The 27,311-nt window shown below is 41.4% G+C and overlaps 1 protein-coding gene across 1 annotated transcript in view; it reads left to right on the plus strand.

Moving 5' to 3' along the window:
- Positions 1 to 1,094: 1,094 nt before the first annotated feature.
- Positions 1,095 to 27,311, plus strand: part of LOC126253238 (uncharacterized) — a 176,173-nt gene continuing 149,956 nt past the window's right edge. Inside the window, exons 1-2 of the mRNA XM_049954425.1 lie at positions 1,095 to 3,140; positions 25,317 to 25,401. Of these exons, the coding sequence (XP_049810382.1) occupies positions 1,151 to 3,140; positions 25,317 to 25,401 (2,075 nt within the window). The 5' untranslated portion in view covers positions 1,095 to 1,150. The remainder of the gene's footprint in view (positions 3,141 to 25,316; positions 25,402 to 27,311) is intronic.

Raw genomic sequence — 27,311 nt, forward strand, 5'->3', positions numbered from 1 at the left:
CCGTAGTTTCCTCTTGCTTTCAGCCGTTCGCAGTACCAGCACAGCAAGGCTGTTTTGGTTAGTGTTGCAAGGCTAGGTCAGTCAATCATCCAGATTGTTGCCCCTGCAACTACTGAAAAGGCTGCTGCCCCTCTTCAGGAACTACACGTTTGTCTGGCCTCTCAACAGATACCCCTCCGTTGTGGTTGCACCTACGGTACGCTCATCTGTATCGCTGAGGCACGCAAGCCTCCCCACCAACGGCAAGGTTCATGGTTCATGGGGTGTATTAAACCACACAAATACTGATCCTAAACTGAATTTTCGAGAGCGTGCCTTCTTTTTCTGAATGCCACACAATAAATCGTCTGGGAATAGATTGTGCATAATGTATGTGTTCCAGTTATTGATGAAAGACGATGTATAGCAAGTATCCGTCGGTCGTAATCAGGATAATTTCGCATCTGGCTGTAACTGCTGACCATTAACATAGGATATTTTTTAGTGATTACTTGACAACTCTTCTACATCAGACACATATGTTTTGTCAGCATAAATCATGGCGGAGGATTGTTCAAGTTCGCTTCACTGGTTTTGCGGTACTGCCTCTCTCTACTATTATATCTCTTTGACGTATCACCAATTGGGAATTAATGTTGCCTATTGAAAACGAGTGATGTGAAGCGGCCTTTAGAAGTTCTTCTTCATGTCCAATATTTGTGGGCCTGTTTCGCAATTCACAGTGATATTCTCAATTTTTAGCCTAAAGTAAGGTTTAATACATTGCCAATCCTATGAAACATTACAGTATCTTTCATAGTGATAAGTGTTTCAGAAGAAATAACACACTAAAACAGCAATTGTCTTCTGTCGCTACAGCTGTCAACTTGCGTTTGCAAGTTTGAATGGCGAATGCATATGGAAGATTATCTAGAAGTAGTTAGTACCTTCATGGAGGTCCTTATACCTCCATGATGAGTACCTTCGACCATAGCAATATCTATGGTCGAAGGTTAGGACACGTTAACTTGTCTTTGGTAAATGCTCCTTTTGTCCATGACCTAAGAACTTTGAAACCCAAAAGTTGTATCGTTGCCTCAAGCATGTACCAAGGAAGAAGGATGGAGTGATGTTTGATTGTTAGTACAGTGTTGTGTTAAAAAACGTTGACATGAGCAGTTTTGAAGTGTATGTCACTTATCTAGAGAAAGAAGGCCCATTTTTGAAACTATGGGTGCAACTCAACAGGTCAAGTGCTATGTTCGTTGAAAAACTTATACGCCAGTACACGGATCAGTTCGAAAGAGGCCTCTTCGTAACTCATCCTTCAGCTCTTATAGTCGGTGGCATGTGTTGTGCGAAATACGTCGATGGAGTTTACTACAGGGCACGAATAATCAGCCTCGCAAACGTGTCAGAAGGCGAGATTTATGTACAGTTTTGCGATTTTGGAAATAAAGAAGTGGTTCCAGCTAGTAATATTAGAAATGTGCAGGTGCGTGCTGGTGATCCGCAACCACCTCTGGTTGCAGTTCCGGACCAAGCTACGGAATTTTATCTCGCTGGTGTACTGCCACCTCAAAGAGGAGAGTGGGAAGATTCTACAGTTGAGCGTATAAGACAAAAACTTGGCTATGAAGAGTTTCAGGGCGTTATTGTTGGAGAAACTGCTAGAAGAAAGATATTGGCATTGTACTCTTCTGGAGGTATAGATATTTCACAGGTTCTGATTCAGGAAGGTTTGGCGGTTTCTATTACACCCAGTGCACAACAGATGATCAGTCAAAGTTTGCATACTTCTCAGTCTGTAACCCACAAAGTTACTGTTAATACACCCACAGCCCCTTGGCAGACTTTCACGCCCCCGCCGTCTATAAACCGTGTTGCCAATATTAGGCCCAATGCAGCATACCAAGTTGAAACAATGCGGGCTGCCAGAACCAATGTCAATATGAAGAAAAGCCCTGTGCAACAGGGCAGTGGAAGAGTCTTTGGAGTACCTGTTTTGGAAGTTAACTCAGAGCATTTGGTATATGTATCATTTGTGGACGATGGCCCTCTTGCATTTTCTGTCCAGTTAAAGGCTTTTGAAGATCAGCTTGCCAGCATGTCGAATGAAATAAATGACAATCCTCCACAGCCAATGCTGAAGCCATTGCTCCCAGGTTCAGTGTGTTTAGGAAGATTTTCTGAAGATCATTTGCTTTGTCGTGCTGTTGTCATGAGTGTAATGGATGACAGGTGTATGATATATTATGTAGATTTTGGGAATTCAGAAGTTCTTCCTTATTCAGAAATATACGAAATTCCAGACAAATACATGAACCTGAAGTCTATGGCACTTAGATATTCTCTTGCAGGGATAAGGGATATTCCTTTAAATGATGATGTCAAAGATGAATTCAAGAAAATAGTGCTAGATAAGTTATTAAAGATGAAGGTAGTTAATCCAGAAGGTCCACCTGTGAAGCAATATTGTGAGTTGTATGTTGATGGTAAAAGTGTTAAAGACTTGCTACTTGAAAAACTAAGAGTTCAGCAACTGTCTAAGGGGTACAAAAAAATGGCACTACCTGCTGTGGGCTTAATTGAGAATGTTTATGTTTCTTATGTTGAATCAGTTTCAAGTTTTTATGTTCAGTTGGAAGCCAATGTCAGTGGACTGACAAATATTATGAATTATTTGGCTTCATATTGCAACAGAACCCAGGTTCAAGGATTTTCTCCTGCACAGTTGCGAGTTGGTATGCCATGTTGTGCATTGTTTGCAAATGATGGCCGTTGGTATCGTGCAAAAATTAAGAGTATTGAATCGAATATGGTGCATGTTTTTTATGTGGATTACGGTAATTCTGATACTGTGCCCATTAGCTCTCTGTGCAAAATTGAACCAACACTTCTAAGCCAACCTCCTGAGCAGGCCATCCACTGTATACTTAATGGTTATGAACACCGTGGTGCTGAAGACGATCTTTCGGCAACATTTGAACTTGCTGTGATAGAAAAGTTGCTGTCAATGAAGGTATTGAAACACGTTCCAGGTGGCATAGTGGTTGATCTTTATGACACCACTGTTCAGCCAGTGAAGAATATATCTGATTTGCTGACTGTAGCACAAACAAGGGCAGAAACAGCCGCAGCTCCTGCTGAATTGGACAGTGGTAAGATATGTGCTTGTATGTATATGTCTGACTTGGAAGTCCCGTATTTTATAGTATATCATTTGTAAAAAGTGTGACTGAATTAAATTGCTCATGCATGGATGTTCTATTCTACCTCTGCTAGCGAGGAAAAGTGTTAAAAGTAAGTTTCTTCTTATCAATCTGTTGTGTATAAATTTTCTAATGTTAGTATTTAATATCGCTACTGTTGTGAACTTTATTACTGGTACCTTGGGAATGTACACAAAATGATGACAATGACATCACTAAGTACACATGCTAACAACTACAAACAAAAGTAAAAAGACACAAAAATGTCACTTCTGACGTTTTGCTAACAAATTTATCAGTGAGTTAGATAGAAGTACAGTCTTCCTGTGCTCTCTGTTGCCCTGTTTCTGTTTTAACAACATTTCCAATTGTTTTAATTTTATTATCAGAGGTGCTAATCTCAGACATGATGCACATACTTCTCGAATCTTTAATAACTTTTCATAATAACTGCAGTAGTTTTTATAATGTTTGACTATTCGTGGATCATTTCTTTTTTATGTTTACAAGACACTTTTATCCCTTTAGTATGCCATGGCTTTTTAGATGGTTTCTTAAATTATGTTTCACTCTTTTCTGAGGGAAACTGTTTTCAAATATTCTCACAGAGATATCATGAAAGAGGTTAAATTTTAAATTAGCATCAGGTTCCCTGTTCACCTCATCACACTAACTGTTGCAAGCTTTCCCTAAAATTTGCAATTTTCAAATTGTTAATTGAATCCACTATTTTGGAGGATTGTTTGCATTGCTGTTTGGAGCTATGTCATATACTGTAACTAGCTGTGCACCGTGATCAGACAGGCCATTCTTAACACAAAGTTTTTATTTGATTAAATTCATCTTGGTCTGTAAAAACATTATCTATCAGTATGCTGCTTTACCATACCACCTGAATAGGAAATTCAATAACTGATGTCAAATTGAAAGAGCCAAGTAATACTTTAAGGTCGAACTTTCTAGCAGACTCTTTCAGAAAATATACATTGAAATCCTTATAAACAAAGTTTGCTTCCCTCTGACAGATCGCACAACAAAGAATCAAAGTTTTTCAAAAATAGCTGAAAATTTCCCAATGGGGACGTATACATAGCTACAATTACTGAAGTACCATTATTTAGTTTAAGCTCACATGCACGTTCTTCTGTACATTGCTCTACACAAAACTTTTTAGTTCCTAAATTTTTTACACTATCATAAATTTTAACATTATGGCAATTCCTCTCTGCATAGTGTCTTTACTTACATGTGCTGAACGTTTATGTCCACCTACCTTTACCTTTTCCATATCTGTGACTGTATGATGTTCAGACAGGCGTATTACACCTATTCCACCTGCAGTTTCTAAATCTTCTAAACAAACAAGAAGCTCATGTACTTTGCTTTATAATTATCTGATATTCTGATGTGATGTAGTAACGTTATTTTTCACTTTGCTTTTATGATAATCTTGTAACTTACTAACATTATTTTTCATTGTACTTTTATGAGAATCTTGTGATACTTTCAACATGTCTAGTACCTGCCTAGAGGATCTATCCCACTTTGAGCTGTTCTACTGGATACGTATCTGTTCAGCTCATGGTGAACTATTCTTTTCAACTTGAGCCATAGCACTATGTGCTCCGGCCCTGTTCTGGAAGTTTCAAGTTCCTCATTGAGATATGACACTACTGGTTTTTCAATTAACTTACAGAACATGTAAATCGTTATGCTTGTTTTGGTTGCCCTTGGTATTTTGGTAATCATTGTTACCACAACCACATCAGGGTCACTGATTCCAGTTTCGATTTGGAAATTATCAGAGAGTTCAGCTCTATTCATTGCTATTAGATTAAATATATTTCCCTCATGAGTGAGATTCCTAATTATCTGTACCAGGTAGTTTTCAGAGAAGGCATTTAGTAACATTTCGCAGGATGTCTTATCACACTCACCACTAACAGAACCGTAATTTCCCCAATTGATCATTGGATGATTAAAATGTCCACTGATGACTGCAGTATGATTGGGGAACTTACGTAAAGTTGCTTAAATCGTATTCTGCTCAGTGTTATGGAGAGCAAATTAGTACAGCTTGGTTTAATTTGTATGGTAAGCAAGAGTGATCAGTTCTCTCTATTTCATATTAATCTATGTTATCTGTGTATTGTGATGGCATTTATTTTTCTAACAGCAGTTACATGGAACGAAACAAAAGTAAACAAAAAAATGGAACAAAAATGAGACCAGAAAGATTGCGCATCTCATGCTCTGTAAGTCACGCAGTACTTGTAGATGTGGTGAGGGTAGAGGAGTGTATTATTTCACTAGTGCGGACTTCTCCAGAACAACAGTTGGTTGCCCATATCTCTCTGAAACAATATTTTCTGCAGAAGTATGCATTTGCATAATATTTTAAATTGGATAATGGGAGATTTGAAGGACAGGATAAATATTGTTAGACTGAGTTAATACTCTGTACAGCTCTCATTAATCTAAATAAATGCAAAATAATGTTACTACATGCTTATGACTGTACTAAACCATGATCATCTGCTTTTCCTTACTCTATATTTATCAAGGAGAAATGACATAAATTTGAAGGCATACCATTATATTTTTCCACTACGTGTATTTCAGGACTTGTGTGTTCTCTGCACCTTTCTCATCTATAAAAAGATAGTAAGGTATTCATTTTCTACTTCACTTCCTCTGTTCGCATTTTCAGCAATTTCTTGCCAATGTAATTGTGTGTGTTAAGTATTTTATGCTGTGGATCTTAGGATCCATGAAGCACTTGTGGGATCTGTGCTCTTCTATCAACAGAAGTATGCTATTGTCCAGCCACTCCATCACCAGGAAAAACACTATAAAAAAAAAAAAACCACCACTCGCGTGTGAAAAATAGCATACTACGGCAAATCAAGTGTACTTTATCTCCCTGGCACTAGTGCCAGGCTGGAGATGGTCCAAAGTTTCCTCGATGGTCCGCTCTAAAACCGACAACCAGCGAAGCGCTTCAGTCAGTACCTGCAAATGTGACCAGTGCATGACCAAAAGCCATTTGCGCATGCATGCCTAGTGTTTAACACCAGAGAGAATTCTCATTCACTATGGGGCATTTGCTTGTGTTCACTTCAATGGAAAGAGGCTTTAATGAGCATTATTTGGGGACCTACAGGAACTCGGCAGCATAAAGCTTGCTCAGGCAACCTGGGCTCACTGGGTGGACTTTGTTGAGGAAAGGCTAGTACAGTCCCTACCAGTAATCAAGTAATCATCACATTGGATTAATATCTTTATTGGGAAAGATTTTTAAACAATTCATTAACTGTCAATTGTCTGGAGTACAGAAAACTGTGATTTCAAGGATACCACTCCACTCTGGTTAATCTATCCAGTTGTAGGCAGCTGTGCAGGGAGCCTTCCTCCATAAACACACTTTCAGTGTCTTTTTTTTTTATTTTGAGAGGAAAACCTTTGATAGAACTTGAACACTTTTTCCTTCTCACTATGTCCTTCTGAGCTAATGCTGTTTGCATTGTAGAATCAGATAGGCCGTGTCAGTTCCTCATGATAATAGTGTACCCCAAGAAAATGTACACAACTCTTTTTTCGCCATAACAACCAACAACATTATGTATGCAGTATTACAGACCAATGTCCCTAACATCTTTTTTTCTGCATAATCCTTGGCCACATTCTCATTTTGAATGTAGTAAATTTTCTTGAGACCTAGAATCTTGTGTCCACGAATCACCGCCCCCCTCCCCCTGCGGGTCCAGAGCTTGCAATAGGCCCGAGGTATTCCCGCCTGTCATAAGAGACAACTAAAAGGCGTCTCACACATTTCGGCCTTTATGTGATGGTCCCCTGTAGGGTTTGACCTCCATTTTTCAAAATTTTCCCAAAGAGCGAGCCAATTGCGAAAGGGCCCCATACATGGAGCATCATGCATCGAGATCTTTAGCCGATTTCCTTGTCATCGCATTGCAGTCCTGCTTATTCCCCATCTCTTGAGTGAGGACACCTTCCTAGGTGTGTTTTCCACCATGCACTATGCAGTGTCACTTTCTGTGCGGATAATGACCATGGACTTCTTTGCACCTCATATCCAGCATGGTAGCCAGTCAGTTGCGGTGGGGCCGCCATGTACCCTGTTGGTTGTAGCCCCCTGACAACACAGGGATCACTGTGCTGATGCCTGTGTCGTTAACTCCCCACATATGCTAAGGAGTAGATGCCCGTCACCCTGGGGCATCGGGACTCCTGGCAATGGCCATCCTGCCAGGTAGTCTTTGCTATGGCTGGGTGGCACCCGTGGGGAGGGCCCCTGGTCAGAGTGGGTGGCATCAGGGCAAATGACACGCCATGAAGCGTAGTACGTCAGGTAAATGGACAAAGTCTAATTTTAGTGCTAAGAAATATGACCCCAAGTCGTTCCCCTCCCTGGCCACACCATGGGAGGAACGCCAGGCTAAGTATGGCAGCGAAGCTTATTCACCCTGGTACCTTGTATTTATGAGAGTTGATGGAGAATCTTTTATGTCCATGAAGCCTCAGTGTTTTTTAGCATTTGGAGGACAAGTTTGGGGAGGTGGAGGGCTTGTCCAAAGTGCGCTCTGGGTCAGTTTTGATAAAAACAGCATCTTCTGCCCAGTCACAGGCATTACTCGCTTGTGGCAAGTTGGCGGATGTTTCTGTTACCATCACGCCCCATAAGAGCTTGAATATGGTCCAGGGTGTCACATTCCACAGGGACCTTCTTTTGCAGTCTGGCGACGAGCTGCGTGCCAATTTAGAGCGGTGAGGTGTTAAATTTGTCCGGTGCGTCCATCGAGGGGCCAAGGGATAACCAGATTGCCACCAGAGCCTTCATCTTGGCCTTAGAGGATGACACATTGCCTGAGAAGGTCAAGGTGATGGTCTACCGCTGTGATCAAGCCATATATCCCTCCCCCGATGCAGTGCTTTAAGTGCTGAAAGTTTGGCCATATGTCTTACCGCTGTTCTTCCAGCCCTACCTGTCAAGATTGTGGATGTCCATCACATCCCAATACTCCGTGTGCCTCGCATCCCATCTGTGTTAACTGTGGAGAGCATCATTCACCTTGCTTACCAGATTACAGGATTTTACTGAAAGAGAGGAAAATTATGGAATATAAGACCCTGGACTGACTGACCTACACTGAGGCTAAGAGGAAATTTGAGTGCCTACATCCGGTGGCTATGATTTCTTATGCCGCCGCTACAAGAACAGTTGTCGCCCCATCAGTTCCTCGCATTCCAGTCACCTCTCTGAACCAGAAGACTACACCTGCCCCCTTGGTGGTGGTGGGGGGAGGGGCACTTCCCTCCCTGTTGCTCCCACACCACCTACTTCGGGAGCAACACCCCCCCTCCCCCCCCTTCAACCATCGCAGATATCAGTTCCCACTTTTGAGCTGGAGAAGCATAACTTCTTTGCCTCCTCTCGCTAGGAAGGGGTCCCTTGGGTCACTCCCTTCACAGGTTTCTGCTAGTGGGAAAGATGACACCCGCCATTGGCTGAAGAGCCCTAAAGCAGCTGGTTGTAGGGCTTCATGCTCATACACAATCCAAGTGACTGAGTCAGTAAAGTCCTCCCAGCCAAGGAAACCCAAGGAGCAGCGAGAGAAATCCAAAACAAAGGTCCCCAAGAGCAAGGGAATTGCGGCAAGACCAAGGGGCTTGTGGTGGCACCCACACCACCCCTACCTACAAGCTCTGCATCTGCAGATGAGGTGGAGATTCTGGTGTCTGCTGAGGACCTAGATCTCGCTGGACCCTCAGACACAATGGATATAGACTGCTGAGATAAAAGTCGTTAGCTGCAGGTGACCCTGAGGTGCAAAATGCCTCATTGAGTTCCATGCCTTCTCAGTCTCACAATGCTGTCATCCTCCAGTGGAATTGTGGCGGTTTTTTCCACCACCTGGCTGAGCTATGGCAACTGTTAAGCTTTATACCTGCTTTCTGCATTGCTCTCCAGGAAACCTGGTTTCCAGCAATGTAGATCCCTGCCCTCCGTGGCTATAATGGATATTACAGGAACCGTAGTGACTATAATCGAGTGTCAGGTGGAGTTTGCGTTTATGTCCTAAACTCAGTCTGTAGTGAAACTGTGCCCCTTCAAACCCCTCTTGAAGCTGTGGCTGTCAGAATACGGACGACTCAGGAAATATCTGTCTGCAATGTATATCTTCCTCCAGATGGTGCAGTATCCCTGAATGTATTAACTGCACTGATTGATCAGCTCCCTAAACCTTTCCTACTTTTGGGAGATTTTAACACCCATAACCCCTTTCTGTTGTGACACCATGCTTACTTGCCGAGGCAGAGATGTCGAAACTCTACTGTCTCAGTTCGACATCTGCCTCTTAAATGCTGGGGCCGCCACACATTTAAATCATGCTCGAGGTAGTTACTCGGCCATTGATTTATCAATTTGCAGCCCAGGACTTTACCCATCTATCCAGTGGAGAGAAAGTGATGACCTGTGTGGTAGTGACCACTTCCCCATCTTCCTGTCACTGCCCCGGCATCAGGCCCAGGGATGCCTGCCCAGATGGGCATTAAACAAGGTGGACTGGGAAACTTTCATCTCTGATGTCGCTGTTGACTCTCCCCCACATGGTAACATAAATGTGATGGTTGAGCAGGTGACTACCACAATCGTTTCTGCGGCAGAAAATGCGATCCCTCACTCTTTAGGGTGCCCCCAGGGTAAAACAGTCCCTTGGTGGTCGACGGAAGTCGCTGAGGGAATTACAGAGAGTCGGCGAGCTCTTCAGTGACATAAGCAGCACCCTTCCCTAGAGCATCTGATAGCCTTTAAGCGGCTCTGTGCCCGTGTTGGCTTATAGAACGACAGAAACGGGAGTGTTGCGAGAGGTACGTGTCGACCATTGGGTGCCACACATCACCTTTCCAAGTCTGGACGAAGATCAGACGTCTTTTTGGATACAAGATCCCAACAGGTGTCCCTGGCGTTACCATCAATGGCGTGCTATGTAGCGATGCAAACGCGATTGCCGAGCATTTTGCTGAGCTCTATGCTCGGGTCTCTGCATCAGAGAACTATCCCCCAGCCTTTTGCACACTCAAATGGCGGATAGAAAGGAAAGTCCTCTCATTCACTACCTGCCACAGTGAACCCTATAACGCCCCATTTACAGAGTGGGAGCTCCTCTGTGCACTTGCACATTGCCCCGACACAGCTCCTGGGCAGATCGGATCCACAGTCAGATGATTAAACATCTCTTGTCTGACTACAAGCGCCATCTCCTCATAATCTTCAACCGGATCTGGTGCAGTACCGTCTTTCCTTCGCAATGGCGGGAGAGCATCATAATTCCAGTGCTCAAACCCGGTCAAAACCCACTTGATGTGGGTAGCTATCGACCTATCAGCCTCGCCAATGTCCTTTGTAAGCTGCTGGAACATATGGTGTGTTGGAGGTATGGTTGGGTCCTGGAGTCACGTGGCCTACTGGCTCCATGTTAGGGCAGCTTCCGCTATGGTCGCTCTACCACTGATAATCTTGTGTGCCTCAAATCTGCCACCCGAACAGCCTTTTCCAGACACCAACACCTAGTTGCCATCTTTTTTATCTATGCAAAGTGTATAACACCACCTGGCGACATCATATCTTTGCCACATTATATGGGTGGGCTCTCAGGGGCCTGCTCCACAGATATTTATCCAGAATTTCCTGCCGCTTCATACTTTCTGTTTCCAAGTTGGTGGCTCCCATAGTGTCCCCCCACCCCCACCCGCCATACACAGAAGAATGGTGTCTTGCAGGGCTCTGTATTGAGTGTATCACTGTTTTTAGTGGCCATTAACAGTGTAGCAGCAGCTGTATGGCCGTCCGTCTCACCCTCTCTGATGCAGACGACTTCTGCATTTCGTACTGCTCCACCAGTACTGCTGTTGCTGAGCAGCATGTACAGGGAGCCATCCACAAGGCGCAGTCATGGGCTCTCGCCCATGGCTTCCAGTTTTCGCCCGCGAAGTCGGATGTCATGAACTTCGGTCGGTGTCGTACTGTTCATGATGATCCACTCACTGTAGTGTAGTCATATCGCTTCTTAGGACTGGTTTTCGACCCCCGATTGACTTGGCTACCTCACCTTCGTCACCTTAAGCGGAAGTGCTGGCAGCATCTCAGTGCCCTCCGCTGCATGAGCAACACCAACTGGGGTGCAGATTGCTGTACGCTGCAGCAGCTCTACAAAGCCCTTGCTCAATTCCACCTTGACTATGGGAATCAGGTTTATGGTTCAGTGGCGCCCTCAGCGTTGTGTGTACTCTACCCACTGCACGACTGTGGCGTTTGCTTAGTGACAGGAGCTTTTAGAACAAGTCCGGTGAGCTGTGTCCTGGTGGACACCGGAGTCCCTCCATTGCAGATCTGACATGCACAACTGCTCGCCAGTTCCGTTGCACACATTTGTAGTTCTGAGCATCTGAATTACCGTCTCTTTTTTTTCCACTCATGGTAGTTCATCTCTCGCATTAGTGGCCCAGGTCAGGGCTAACGATTGCGGTTCGCGTGCGATCCCTTCTGTGTGAACTGGAGTGCTCCTTCTCTTTACTACCTCCCATCCCTCCATGGTGTACAGCTAGGCCGCAGATTCGTCTGGACCTTTCGCATGACCGTAAGGACTCAGTTACTCCTGCCACTCTCCGCTGTCACTTCCTCTTGATTCTTGAAGTGTTCTGGGGTTCTGAAGTGGTTTACACCGACAGCTCGATGGCTGATGGTCAAGTTGGCTTCACCTACGTTCACAGTGGCCATTTTGAACAGCATTCCTTACCCGATGGCTGCAGTGTATTCACTGCAGAGCTGTTGGCCATCTGTCATGCACTTTAGTATATCAGTTCATGCCCCGGGGAATTGTTTCTTCTGTGTACTGACTCCTTGAGCAGCCTACAAGCTATCGACCAGTGATACCGTCACCATCCTTTGGTAGCGTCCATCCACGAGTCCACCTATGCCCTGGACTGGTCCCATCGTTCAGTGGTGTTTGTGGTGACCCTGGGACATGTTGGCGTCCCAGGCAACGGTGCCTGGTTAGCAGTAGCCCATATTCTGATGCACTATCACACAGTCAGTGCCCAGACTGGGGTTACCGGACTCGTTGCCGCTAATTTTATGTGACATCGTCTCATCGGCTGGTTTAGTTTTACGTTTTATTCTTGAGGGTGGGTTTTATCATTTGATATAAGTTTTAGCGCATGTCCTTTGTCTCTCTGTGTCCTCCACCCTAGTGCTTCTAGGGTGTATGTTGAATGTGTTGCAGAGTGGCTGGCTTCTCCTTTTTATTCTCATGGTCAGCCAGCCATGGTAATCTGCTTTGTTGTTTTAATCTCTTCATCCCGTTTCTTGTGTTTCTGTGGTTTTCGTGTCCTCTTTTGTCCATTTACATGTTTGTTGCCCTTCATCGTTCTTGTCATTTTTTGCTTCATTCCGTTTTGAGTTGTCAGTCTTGTTTGTTTTATTCTCACACATGTGGCATTGTTTTATTCCGCAAAAGGGACTGATGACCTTGTAGTTTGGTCCCTTTCCCCCTCTTTTTAATTCCAACCAACCACAAATCAGCATGGTTTTAGACAGCATCGATTATGCAAAATTCAAGTGTGCCCTTTTCTCACATGATATACTGTGAAATATGGATGCAGAGCAGAAGGCAGATTGCTTATTTCTAGATTTCCGGAATGTGTTTGATATGGTGCCCCACTGCAGTCTGTTCAAGAAGGTACTTGCATATGGAATAGGTTCACAGTGTTTTGAGTGACTTGAAGACTTCTTAAGTTGTAACATCCATTACATTGTCCTCAACAGTGAGTGTTCATCAGAGGCAAGGATGTAGTAAGAAGTGCCATAGGGAATTGTGATAGAACCACTATTTTTCTCAATATATATAAATGATTTGGTGGACTAGGTGGGCAGCAATTTTCTGATATTTGCTGATGAGTGGAGTTGAGTGACTAAGAGGATACAAGATGACTTAGACATAATTTCCAGTTGGTGTGATGAATGACAGCTGGCTCTAAATTTAGAAAAATGTAAGTTAATGTGTATGAGTACGAAACACAAACCCATACTGTTTGGACACAGCATTGGTAGTGTCCTGCTTGATACAGTCATGTCGTTTAAATATCTTGGCGTAACATTGCAAAGCGATACGAAATGGAATGAGCATGTAAGGATTGTGGTAGCGAAGGTGAATGGTTGAGTTCGGTTTATTGGGAGAATTTTATGAAACAATGATTCATCTGTTAAGGAAACTGCATATAGGATGCTAATGCGACCTATTCTTGGGTACTGCTGGAGTGTTGGGGTCTGTACCAGGTTGGATCAAAGGAAGACATTGAAGCAATTCAGAGGCAGGCTGTCAGGTTGGTTACTGGTAGGTTTAAACAACATGCAAGTGTTACAGAAATGCTTCAGAAACTCAAATGGGAATCCCTGGAGCGAAGGCGACTTTTTTTGAGGAACACTGTATTGAGAAAATTTAGAGAGCCTGCATTTGAAGCTGACTGAGGAACTACTCTACTGCCGCCAACATACATTGCGTGTAAGGACAACGAAGATAGGATATGAGAAATTAGGTCTCATCCGGGGCATATAGACAATTCGTTTTTCCCTTACTTTATTTGGAAGTGGAATAGGAAAGGCAATTACTACTAGTGATACAGGGTGCCTTCCGCCATACTCTGTATGATGGATTGTGGAGTATCTATGTAGGTGTGGATGTAGATGTAGAAAAGTGCAGGCCAGTGTTTCTTATTTGTAAATGATTTATCAGTTTTCTTGTCCCACCAACTCAGCTTGACATCATGTCGAATTAAGTTGGGAGAGGGGAAAAAAAAATCTGGTTTTAAATTATCATAAAAAAACCAAATTATTATAGAGTTGTTGTTGGTGCTGTCGTTTTATTTTACCTGAACTCTCATGAACAGCACGATTTTGACTTTTAATAATGCAGTTATATTTATGATCTAAATGTATTCGAATTTCACTTTTCAGGGAGTTGATCCCATTCTGAACCTTACCAAACTAACCTGGGAAGTAGACAGGTCTCATCTTCTGCAGTTTTTCAAAGTCCCAACTTCAATACAGTTGCATATACATATCTGTCAGGCAGACTTATTGAAAGATTAAAATTTAGAACATAGCTGTTCTTCAGCAACAGTGGATGCAAATGAATGATATGAGAAAATCAGCCAACTAGTAGCAGGTATAAATGTTTATTAACAACCCTTGAACATGCTTGTAGGGGACTGATGACCATAGATGTTAAGTCCCATAGTGCTCAGAGCCATTTGAACATGCTTTTAACAGTTGTAAAATTGTATTCTTCAGAAGTACATAGACAGAGTGAGGAAATTTTTTCACATCACCGTTAAAGTACACTATGAGTGAATACACTAAGCAGATTCAGAAGGATGTACGCTGCGGTAGGTACTGGGAGATGAAGAGGCTTGCACAGGATAGAGTAGCGCGGAGAGCTGCATCAAACCAGTCTCAGGACTGAAGACCACAACAACATCGTTTAAAAGAATTATCAAGGTGTAAAGGATGTACAAAACCACTGGATCGAAATGTAATAAACAAAAAATTACTTCCATGTAAAATCACATACTGGTGGCGACAAATTTCAGAGCAAACCAGCTCATGTCAAATAACATGGTTACATATGCCATCATTAAAACCAAATTAGAGCCATGAAAAAACATTCCCATTGGAGCTGGGCAGAGTATAAAGTCTTCACATTAAAATGTATGTGGAGATGTTCCCACAGATGAGACATTAGATATTATCAAGAAAAACTTACAGCAAAATAGGAAATTTTCTGAAATACAAATTGCTGAACTAATAAGTTTATTACAAGTCAGTCTCAAACATAATTATTTCACCTTCAATGGCAAAGTGTATGTACACCCATACGACTTAGCAATGGATAGCCCTCTTACTGGAATCCTTGCTGACATTTTCATAAATTCTTGCCTCTGATCATAACTTCAAAGAACTAGATTTGTTGTTTAGCACTTTCAACATGTTTCATGATAAAATTGAAAGTGGTGAGCTTAATTTTCTTGATCTCACAATTTCAGTAGTAGGTAATAATTTTAGCTTTAATGTTTTCAGCAAGCCTACATATTTGGATAATATTATTCTAGCTGATTGTGCCCAACCCCTTGCATGCAAGTTTGCATTGTTCCATGCTGCTACTGACTAAATCATCAAAAAGAAAATTTCCCTAAACTGCTCCACATTACGGTGAAATACATCCAGTGCCACCAAAGTGATAAATGGTAAACGAATTTCTGTTCCTTTCCTAGGTGATGTAACTTATAGGAAAAAACACTTATTAGTGAGTAAATACAAATCTAATGTAACTTTCTTCACTGACAATAGCTTAAAGAAAAATCTTGTGCATGCAGTCAACAATATCTTCCTCTTTAGTTTTTACTCTCTACAAAACTGTCTGATACAATGGAACATGTGTCCTATCACCCTGTCCCTCCTCATCAATGTATTCTAAATATTCCTTTCCTCGTCGATTCTGCGGAGAACCTTCTCATTCCTTACCTCTTCAGTCCAGCTAATTTTCAAGTCTTCTGTAGCATCACATCTCAAATACTTCAATTCTCTTCTGTTCCAGTTTTCCCACAGTCTGTGTTTCACTATCATCCAGTACTGTGCTCCAAATGTACATTCTCAGAAATTTCTTCCCCAAATTAAGGCCTAAGGTCTATATTTGATACTCTTGCCCAGGAGTGCCCTTTTTGCCAGTGCTAGTCTAATTTTTATGTTGTCTTTGCACCGTCCACCATGTGTTATAGTACTGCCTAGGTAGCAAAATTCCTTAACTTTGTCTTCTCTGATTTTGATGTTAAGTTTCTACCTGTTATTTCTACTACTTCACATTACTTTTGTATTACTTTGATTTACTCTTATATTGTATTCTGTGCACATTCGGTTGTTCATTCCATTCAGCAGCTCCTGTAATTCTTCTTCTTTTTCACTGAGGATAATGATGTCTTCAGTGAATCTTATAATTAATATACTTTCACCATGAATTTTAATCCCAGTCTTGAACCTTTCTTTTATTTATGTCAGTGCTTCTTCTATTTATAGATTGAACAGTAGCGATGAAATCCTACATGTGTGTCGTACACCCATTTTAATCCAAGCTCTTCGTTCTTGGTCTTCCAGTCTTATTACTCCCTCTTGTACATATTGTATATTACCTGTTTTTCCCTGTAGCTTACTCCTGTTCTTCTCAGAATTTTGAACATCTTGCACCATTTTACCTTGTCGAACTCTGTTTCCAAGTCAGCAAATCCTATGAGCGTTTCTTGATTTTTCTTTAGTCTTGTTTCTGTTATCAACGCAATGTCAGAACTGCTAATCTGGTGCATTTACTTTAAGCTAAACTGATGGTCCTCTAGCTGTTCCTCAATTTTCTTTTCCATTCTTCTGTGTATTATTCTTGTCAGCAACTTGGATGCTTGAGCTGTTAAGCTGATTAGGGTGAAGTGGGGTAAGTGTAACCATGGGGTTAGTGTAACCACGGCTTATGGTGCCTTGAAGCTGTATTTTTACCTCTGACCTATCACACATGTTAATTAACTCCTTTCTTTGTTATATTTAACCATAAGTTGTCAAATCTGACATAAATTGGTAATTAATTTTTGGACTTGAATTGACGTCTACATTTTCACTCTGCGAGTGACATGTTCAGAATTTGGTGGTCTGTCATTTTTGCAGTTTTAAAGACAACTGCACAATTTTTTGGTTACAGTCTAACTTTTGCATGATAATTTCAAATATGAAATTCGTTTTACTCTTCTGATAAAGCTCTTGATATGCCAAACAAGGTTATACTTACCCCAACTTTTTCCCATGTGGGGCAAGTGTAACCAATCAGCTGGGGCAAGTGTAACCGGGGGGGAGGGGGGGGGGGGCTACACTTGACCCAAACAAACTTACTGGAACATATTTATTTATTTAAGCCATAACCTTGTTTTCGCTATCACACTAGATCAACTAAATTGGCCTTCCTGTACATATGGATACCAGAATACCTGATGTGCTGGATTTGTAGGTCTACTGAGTTTGTGCGAGATATATTTTATTTTTTATTTAAGTCTACTATATTTTTAAACCACATTTCCTTTTATAAAATATGACACAGAACTGTAAAGAATGCCACCATTTCAATTACAGTACAGTATGTGAAGCATTGTTTGACTGACAACAATGTTGAGCAAGATAATTCATCCTGCATCCAATGGATGTAGCAGTGTTTAAGGGTGTGAAATCTAACTCGTCACCAGCGACATCATCAAGGGGTAAAAATTAGCAAACGTGACTTTTCCAATCTCCTCACTGCCGTATGGAATGACACACCATCTGAATTGTTGAAAAGTGGTTTTCAAAAAGCAGGAATATTCCCTTACAGTAAAGAAGGAATTGGTAAAACTAAATATGATCCGGAGGCATATGAAAGATACATAGCTCATACCAAATCTTCGGCAGAAACAAATGCATTGCCAGCTTACGATAATGCAGCCAGAGACTGTGTGGAAGCTATGTCTCTAACAGAAAGTACTCAGATTTTTGGGAAGCTTCCAGCTGAACAACCTCTAGAATTTTATAGGCCTACATCGACTGAGCCCTGCAGTTCTCCCAGTGTCAGGCAGAGTTCTTTGTCAATCATTCCCAAACTAACCAATATTTCATTATGTTCTGGAACTTCTGATTTGTCATTTGAAAGCTTATTATTGGAAACAGTCCGACAGTGTAGGCCCCCTGGGGAAACGAAGAAAAGGATTGCACCAGGAGCTGAAGTTATCACTTTTCAAGATGCCATCTATAAAGAAAAAGATTTTAAAGGAAACAAGAATAATAAGGAGAAAGCAAAACAAAAAACCATTATCGGTATAAAAAAGGGGCTTGGTAATGAAAAGTAAATCTTCCAAATAAAGTGCTGTTACTTTATCCGAAATGACATCTCGGTATGTTATGAAAAAAAAAATCCCTGATTGATCATGTGAGTAACAAGAAAAAAGACTGGAAGTTGAATCAATAAGTGAAGAAAGTGAAACTGAAGGCCTATCTTTAATAAGTAGTGATGAAGAAAATGGGACCATAATAACACTGGACGATCTCAGGAAAGAAATGATAAACTGTGAAGAAGAAGAAGAAGAAGAAGGAGGGGGCAAACTTTTTTGGAGCCAAAGATAAAATTACAGTTGGAAACTATGTTCTGGTAGCTTTTGCAACAAAATTTAAGAAAGTTCGTTTTATTGGCCAAGTTACCAAAATTAGTGATTTGGGAGATCCAGAAGTGATTTTCCTCAGATGCAAAAATAAGACAGTGTGGCACCACATTCTACTGGCCTGATAGAAGAGATGAGACTGAAGTTCCATCCTCTGATGTCATTTCAGTGCTGCCTGAGCCTACTTTGGGTCACAGGGGAGACCTGACATTTGGTGTTACATTTGATTCATACAACATTCAGTGACTAAATAATAGTTAGGGCCTAAGTGTGAATATAATAAGTTGAATTAGGGCAGTTTAGCATTAAACACAAATTGCCAACAACTTTAGTTCAATTACCATGAAAAATAATAGAAAGTGAACTTATAAAGTAAATTTTCTTTTCTCTTGATACTAGATATTTTATTATTTTTGTTAAATTGCCTACTAAAGAAAAAATATTACTTTTGTAGAATTTAAACTAATAAATTACTGGCCTAAAACAAAAATAAATCATCTATGAAGCAATCTGTTTCAGTGTTTTATGGTTTAGGCTAACACTTATTTTTTAGTTAAGCTAACATTTTCTGTGTATTTCATAACATACAAAGAGACATGTGCAAAAAAGTTAATATCTTGATTAAAATTTAAGATATTTTAATAATTTAAAAACCCTCAAATTCAGTGAAAATTGGGTAATCAGGTTTCTTACCCCAAGTCTCTTTTACAATGCTCTGTATAGGTACACCAATGCGGGGTTACACTTGCCCCGAACCATGGGGCAAGTGTAACCTCACAACGAAAAATTTTGAAAACAATTATTTGACCATATAATTTATTTTTTCAAAAACAATATATATATATATTGTTTAAAAGTCAATAAGTCAAACTTTAAGCATGAGAAATTTCAAAATCATATCTTCAATAACAAGTTGGCAATTTGGTGTCAGAGTTGAACTATGCCAAAACGTGGTTACACTTACCCCACTTCACCCTAATCCATTCACCATCCATTGCACCGATTGTGTGTTTGCCAAATTTCATATTGACTTCTAGTGTTATCCAGCTCTTAATTATTTAATGCACTGTGATATGTTCCGGATGTTGACCACTAATCCTGTATGTAATTGAATAGTAATGGCTTCTTATTTGTTATAACAATGATATTGCTTAAAAGATGCCAGTGGTCACTCCAAGCAGAAATATTGTCTGTCTGTCAGCACTTCCTTCCTGTTGACCAATGAAGAAATATTCCTGTAGACAACAGTATCATCAGTGAACAGTGGTGCTGACTGTTATCTTATAAATCAGCTCAGTGTAAGGCAAAGATAGAATAGATAACAAGCAAAGGTGCAGACATGCACATCTAAATGACACTTATACACTAGGTTTCAGCCACAGTCTTTATTAGAAAAGGAAACACACACACACACACACACACACACACACACACACACACAGGACTGCCATTTCCATCCTCTTGGACCGGAATGCAACTGTCACATAGAATGGAAGCAGCTATCTGGAGGGGGCAGAGAAGGGGAAGGGATAGCAGTTTACGGATGGGGCTAGAAGAGCACTATTTTTATGAATTGCCTTAGCTACTAGTGGAAGGTCTCTACCTATCTGACTCCTCCACCTATATACTGTGTAGGAGTGATCCCTTCCCAGAAATCCAGCATAACCTCCAGTCTCTGGTTAAAGTGTTAAGACTCTTCCCAGAACCTCTTCCCTCAATCCATTTCCCTCCTCACCCCTATGACACACCACACACTCACGTTCTGCATACCCCCCAAAATCCACAAACCCTGCAATCATAGATGTAGTATTGTGGCTGGTTATTGTGTCATGCTGAAAGAGTTTTGGTCCTCATTGACCAAACACCTCCAGTCAATTGTCTGTAATCTAGCCTCCTATGTCAAAGATATCAACCAACTCCTTCATTGACTTTCCACAATCCCCACCACCTTACCTGCTGGATCCCTACTCATCAGTGTTAAATGCCACCTTCTTACACACCAACATCCTTCATGCCCATGGTCTTACGCCTACTGAACACTACCATTCCCAACGTCCTTCAGACTCAAAACCCACTACCTCATTTCTCATACACATTACTAACTTCATCCTAATTCATAACTACTTGTATTTTGAAGTGAAGATATACAAACAATATCTTCATTCCTTCACAACCTGAGCATCTTCCCTACTATCCGCTTCACCTGGTTCTCCAGAACCCAATGTGCCACCTTTCTGGATGATGATCTCCTCCTCTCTGAGAGCTCTATCCACACCTCTGTCCATATTGAACCCTCCAACCATCAACATTACCTGCATTTCGACAGCTGTCATCCCTTCCACTCCAAAAAGTCTCTCCCATACAGCCTGGCCACCCGGGAACAGTGTATCTGCAGTGACAAAAACTCCCTTGCCCAGTATGCTGAAGGTCTCACCAAGGCCTTCGCAGACAGGCGCTATCCCCCGGACCTAGCTTGCAAACAGGCATCTGTGCCGTTTCTGTTGCACCCCCCAGTCCTCGCATCACCCCCAAGAACCAGCCACAGTAAAGTGCCCCATTAATCTCCCAGTACCAGCCTGGACATCCTTTACCAGGGCTTTAATTACCTATCATCATGCCGTTAAATGAGGGACATCCTACCAAAGATCTTTCTTACTACCCCTCCTAAAGTGTTTTTCTGTGTACCACCCAACCTCCACAACATCGTAGTCCATCCATACGCCACTCCCAATCCCACCCCTGTGCCACAGGGATCATATCTGTGTGCAAGACCTGCTCAATCCACCCACCATCAGTTGCTATTCCAGTCCTGTCATACACTTATCCAATGCCATCAGAGGCTGTGCCACCTGTGACAGCAGCTATATTATATACCAATCATTGCACAGCTTTTTGTATTACTACCAACCAGCTGCTGCCAGGATGAACAGTCACTGCCAGACTGTAGCCAAGAGCAAAGTAAACCACACTGTGGCACAACACGCAGCTTAACATAAAATGCTTGATTTCAATGGCTACTTCACTTCCCGAGCCATCTGGATCCTCCCCTCCACCACCACCAGCTTTTTGGAACTGCGCAGATGAGAGTTATCCTCACAAAACATTCTCTACTCTTGAAGTTATCCCAGCCTCAACCTATAGTAACATACTGTCCCCACAGCCCCCCATATCCTTTGTCCTATCACCTCCTCTCTATTCTCGTCTCCCACCCTCTCTGTATGTTGCCCTGTGCTAATGCACCCACCCATATTTCTGTGCCCCCCCCCCCCCCCCCCCCTGCCCCACAGCCACTCGATGCACACTCCACGAGACAGCGCTCTTATCTCCTCCTATCGTACTCTGTTATTATCCTTTCCCCTTCCCTGCCATCTCCAGGTTGCTGCTTCCATTCTACATGAAAGTTGCATTCTGATCCGAGATGGCGGTCGTGTGTGTGTGAAGTGTGTTTACTTGCATGAGTGAATGTGTGCACATTTGCTTCTTTGCCGAAGGCTGTGCTGAAAGCTAATGTATAAGTGTCCTTTAGTTGTGCCTGTCTGCAACTTAACGTGTCATCTTTATGGTAAGTAGCAATCTTATCTTTTCCTTGCATTGTTGGTACTCCAATCTAGTGTTTCCATTGTTTTATTCTAGATCAGTTTCATATATTGAGAACATTACAGATGCTGCTATACTTTCTTAGGATAGAGCCAATGTTATTTTTGTTTCTGTTGAATATTCCCTGTCCTGTGTAACATATTAGGTGCTCTTATTAAAAAAGTTATCAAACCATTGCATATATGAGAAGGTAACTATAAGATTCTGTCTCGAATATTAATCGAGAGTGTGGTACAGTGTCAAACATTTTTGGAAATCTAGGATAACTAAATCTGTATGTTGTTCTGCATCTACTATTTATAAGATTTTGTGTATGAATAAAGCAATTTGTGTTTCTCACAAGTGTTTTTCATGAATCTGTTCTTGTTCTCTGAAAGAAGCTTCCTTTCCTCCAAGAATGTCATTATTTTTTAGGTTAGAATATGCTCTCTGGTCGTTACGCGCAGACTTCAGCTGCATGGGTCTGTTATTTTGTGCATCTGCTCTTTTGCCCCTTTTGTAAACAGGAGCTATGTCAGCTCTTTTTGTCATCCTGTGATATCTGCAATTAAGCACGATTTTCTGTCTAACCTTAGTTGTGCTACATGCTCATTTGCTTTCTTTAAGTCCCAAGCCATGTGGGATGAAAGAGGTGCCATTCAATTTTACCTGCAGCCCCCTTTTGAAAGAGATTATAGTAGTCTGTTTCTGCAATGTTACTTGTTAAATGAAGGTGGGTTGTTGTCATCCGTGATAGATTTACTTAGTATGTATTTATGTAATTGTCCTTTTAAAATGGTTGTTAGTGAATGTCTACACTTTGTGGCATGGAATCAGAGAGAGCCTGGACATGTTTCTTGCATCCATAAATGGTGGTCGGTAAGTTCTGGACAATAAAAGCAGAAGCACTGATGCGCATGCTGGAGATGGTCAAACCATTGCTATGGCAAGATCCAGACCCAGTGCAGTATCCTAGCATTGTGCGTACATTGTGGGGTGGGGAAAGCTGCAGGGCCTATTAAGACCCAAGATCGTGTGTGCAGTGAGGTGCCACAGTGGCAAGACATCGGATTTGCATTCAAGAGGACAAGGACAGTGGGAGCCAAAGCTACATGGTCATGTGAGTCGGTACATAGTTTAAAGATTGCTGATCAGGAAATTTATAAACAAAAGAACTATTAAAAATGAAGGAAAAAAAGAATTGAGTCTATATGAATAAATAACACATTACCGAGAAAAGTTCTAAACTGCTGCACGGAACTACTAAACAAAATAGAAGTGGTGTCTTACAAAGAAACCTTTCAACCCGAATTCGTGTATTTGGGATTCCTCACTCAGTTTCTTCAGTCCTACTGTGAATGCCTGTTGAAAATGAAACCTGTTGAATGGTCCACACTTTACTGTACAATGGTTAAGCAAGTGTTATCAGCGAGCATATCTCTTTCCGACTAGTGTTCACCGAATGAATATTGAAGTTTTCTTTGAATGAGTCACCATTGTCAACAACAAATCTTATAATAGGAGAATATACATACAGGGATGGCAGAATTAAGAGTTCAGAGACTCCTGAACAACAGCCTACGCAAAACTTGCAGACTGACCCTAAGGATCAGTATGGCTGCCCTTTTTCTGGGTTAAAACATCAGTGCACGGTGTTGCCTTAAAATATAACATAACATGATATGATAGAGTGGAAGGAAGCAAAGTAACTTTTGTGTTTGTCAGAGATGGTGGAGATTATACATATAGTGTAGAAAGCAGCATTCAGTTTCTGCACGAGATCTTGAATACCAAGATAGTTGATTTCACTGATTGTTTGACTACTTTCAGATAATAGCGTTTTGCTTTTGCTTTTACAATAGTTGTACATCATAAACTGTACACATTGCATTTTGTTGCAGTTAAGTGTTAAGTTAGTGCAGTTAAGTGTTAAGCAGTTATCTGTGAGCAATCCCAGATGAGGTCTGCCAACCAGTGATGCCATACAAACATTTCATTTCATTAGCTGTATCATTTATATTATGTTCCATGTTACAATAACATTTGTCATTTGCAAAGAGGGAAATTTTTGAGCTGTCTGTCACATTTACTGTTAGATGAAAGGTAAAGGTATATATCAAGAAAAGAAATGGATCCTGGTCTGAATCCTGTGACAACTCCCTCTTTACATGATCACAGTCGGAGTCAAACCTCATTGTTATTTGTTGACACTGGAGGACCAACGTCCTGTGACCCATTTTCCAGGTGGATTGTGACTTGTTGTTGAGTGTTTTCCCTAATAACATAAGGGAATATTGGGATGGTTCTTTCAAAAAGACATGCCCAATTTCCTGTCCCAATTTGCACTTGAACTCAGTCTGTAATGACCTCTGTTTCAAAGATACGGTAAACCCTAATTCTTCCTTCTAATTGGGTACAGTGGGCACATTCCAAAGTACCAGTACCTGCTTACTGTTGCATATGCTTTCACACGTGTTATTGTAGTCATAACATGGCTTCTGTGAGCTAAAACGTCATAGTAAGGCAAACCCATTTCCTGGAGACTGATTATTCTCTTGTAACTATTATGCTCTTTGATACTAATAACTCCTGGCAGTTGATTTCACTTTTCCATTATTTTTCACAATCTTCAGTAGCTGAGTAGCTGACCTACTGATCATTGTGTCTCATTCTACCAGTGCTTTCTTAGTTAGATTTATACCTTTCCTCCATAATATTTCATCATTAGCTGCCCCCCCCCCCCTCCCTAAATTTTTGTGTCCCAGTGGCTTAAAAGGTAAGGTAATCTATTGGATCATAACAATAATTTTTTTCCCATTATCTGAAACAACACATTTACATTACTCATTGGCATTATCAGCCTAGGAGTCAGTCAACATAAACCTTGCACATTGCAGTTGCTTTCCTTATATTAAATCTGTTTGACTAGCACAGGACCCTAAATTTAAATGACTACATTATTTATGTATTCAACCTAACCTTAGAAAATAAAATTTGCTCACTCCATGTACATAATCTGGATAAATGTGCCAAATAAATCCAGTAATAGTGTAGCCAGTTAGGCAAAATGTTGTTTGCTGACTGGCACTTTATATTGCATGGAAACTGAATGGCAAATGTGGACATTTCGATAGGTAGATGCTGCAAGTTTCACACACTATGAACAATAATAATATACTAAAGTGCGATTATTTTGCTGTCATTTTGAAATGTTATAAAATATGATTGAAAGAAATTTTAATTGTCCAGATTGGCAGGAGAGTACTTCAGTTGGCACTGCTTATGGCGATAGTGCTTCGGGGAGTACCCAAAGAGAACAGTACGGTGGTAAAGGGTGAGTATGCAACAGTTTTATCACAAAATTATCATGCATAATTTAAAAAATTAATGTAGTATCACTTTAATTAAAATTTGGAAGAGAGTAGTCATATTATTTCTTTTCACGGGGCAGTAATAGGAACAAAACTACAATTAAATCAATACTATTAACCACTGACAGGCGTTGATATACATCAACGGGGACGGTTGAAAATGTGTGCCCCAACTGGGACTTGAACCCGGGATCTCCTGCTTACATGGCAGACGCTCTATCCATCTGAGCCACCGAGGGCACAGAGGGTAGTGCGACTGCAGGGACTTACCGCTGGCACGTTCCCTGTGAGACACACATTCACAACTTATAGTCCGCACACTACATTCGTAGTGCCCCTGTCATTATACCCGTTACTCGTGGCAGTCAATCCACCGAGTCCCGTAAGAGTTCTGGCAGTTCGTGTGCATCCGCACTGAAGGAGGTCATCAGCCGAGAGAGCTGCACGGTCACCAATGGCATCTGTTCTTTCGGACATGTCCGAAAGAACAGATGCCATCTTTGCTGAACCCTCACTGGACTCGGTGGATTGTCTGCCGAGTAATGGGTACAGTGGCAGGGGCACTATGAATGTAGTGTGTGGACTATAAGTTGAGAATGTGAGTCTCACGGTGAGTGTGCCGGTGATAAATCCCTGCAGTTGCTCTATCCCCTGTGCCCTTGGTAGCTCAGATGAATAGAGCGTCTGCCATGTACGCAGGAGATCCTGGGTTCGAGTCCTGGTCAGGGCACACATTTTCAAACGTCCCCGTTGATGTATATCAATGCCTGTTAGTGACTAATGGTATTGATTTAATTGTAATTTCATTCTTCATGTAGTAATGGGAATGATTGAATCAAATTTGAAATAATGATGTTTGCCATTTGTCTTGAATATTGAATGAAATTTTACAGTCTAAGGCTTCAACTCGGTCACTCATTGACCAGTCTGGTATGGCACTTGAAGGTAACAAAATGAAAGCTGACATTTTAAGTTATGCATTTAAGAAACCATTTATGCAGAAGAATCGTACAAGCATAACATTGTTTGATGATGCAGAAGAATCGTACAAGCATAACGTTTGACTATGTCCCCTGTACATGAAATAGCAGTTAGCATTCCTAGCGTAGAGAAACAACTGGAAGAGTTGAAAACAAATAAGTCGCCAGGTCCCGATGGAATCCGAATTCAGTTGTAAAAAAAGTACTCTCTGGCATTTGCCCCTTACTTAGCTTGCATTCATCACGAGTCTTTCATCCAGCACAAAGTCTCAAGTGACTGGAAAAAAGCACAGGTTCCTCCTGTATATAAGAAGGGTAAAAGAACGGACCTGCAAAATTACAAACAAGTATCCTTAACATCAGTTTGCTGCAGAATTTTAAAACATATTCCAAGTTTGAGTATATAATAAATGTCCTAGAGACCAATAAGCTTATATGTCCATGGATCAGCACTCTTTTAGAAAGAATCGCTAGTGTCAAACTCAGGTTGCCCTTTTCTCGTATGATATGCTGTGAACTATGAATGAACAACAACAGGCAGATTCCAGATTTTTTATAGATTTCCAGAAAGTCTTTGGCATGGTGCTTCACTGCAGATTGTTAATGAAGGTGTGAGCATGTGGAATAGGTTCCCAGGTATGTGAGTGATTTGAAGAGTTCTTTAGTAACAGAACTCAGCACATTCTCCTCGATAGTGAGGGTTCATGAGAGACAAGGGTGCTGTCAGGAGTGCCCCATGGAAGTGCGATAAGGCCATTCTTATTCTCTGTTCACAAATGATCTGATGCACAGGGTGAACTGCATTCTGTGCATTTTTTTTTTATTATTATTATTATTATTATTATTATTCTGTGGTGTACAGAAGGTGTCAAAGATGATTGACTGTAGGATGG

Source organism: Schistocerca nitens, chromosome 4, assembly GCF_023898315.1.
Source record: "Schistocerca nitens isolate TAMUIC-IGC-003100 chromosome 4, iqSchNite1.1, whole genome shotgun sequence".
Classification (NCBI taxonomy): Eukaryota; Metazoa; Arthropoda; class Insecta; order Orthoptera; family Acrididae; genus Schistocerca; species Schistocerca nitens.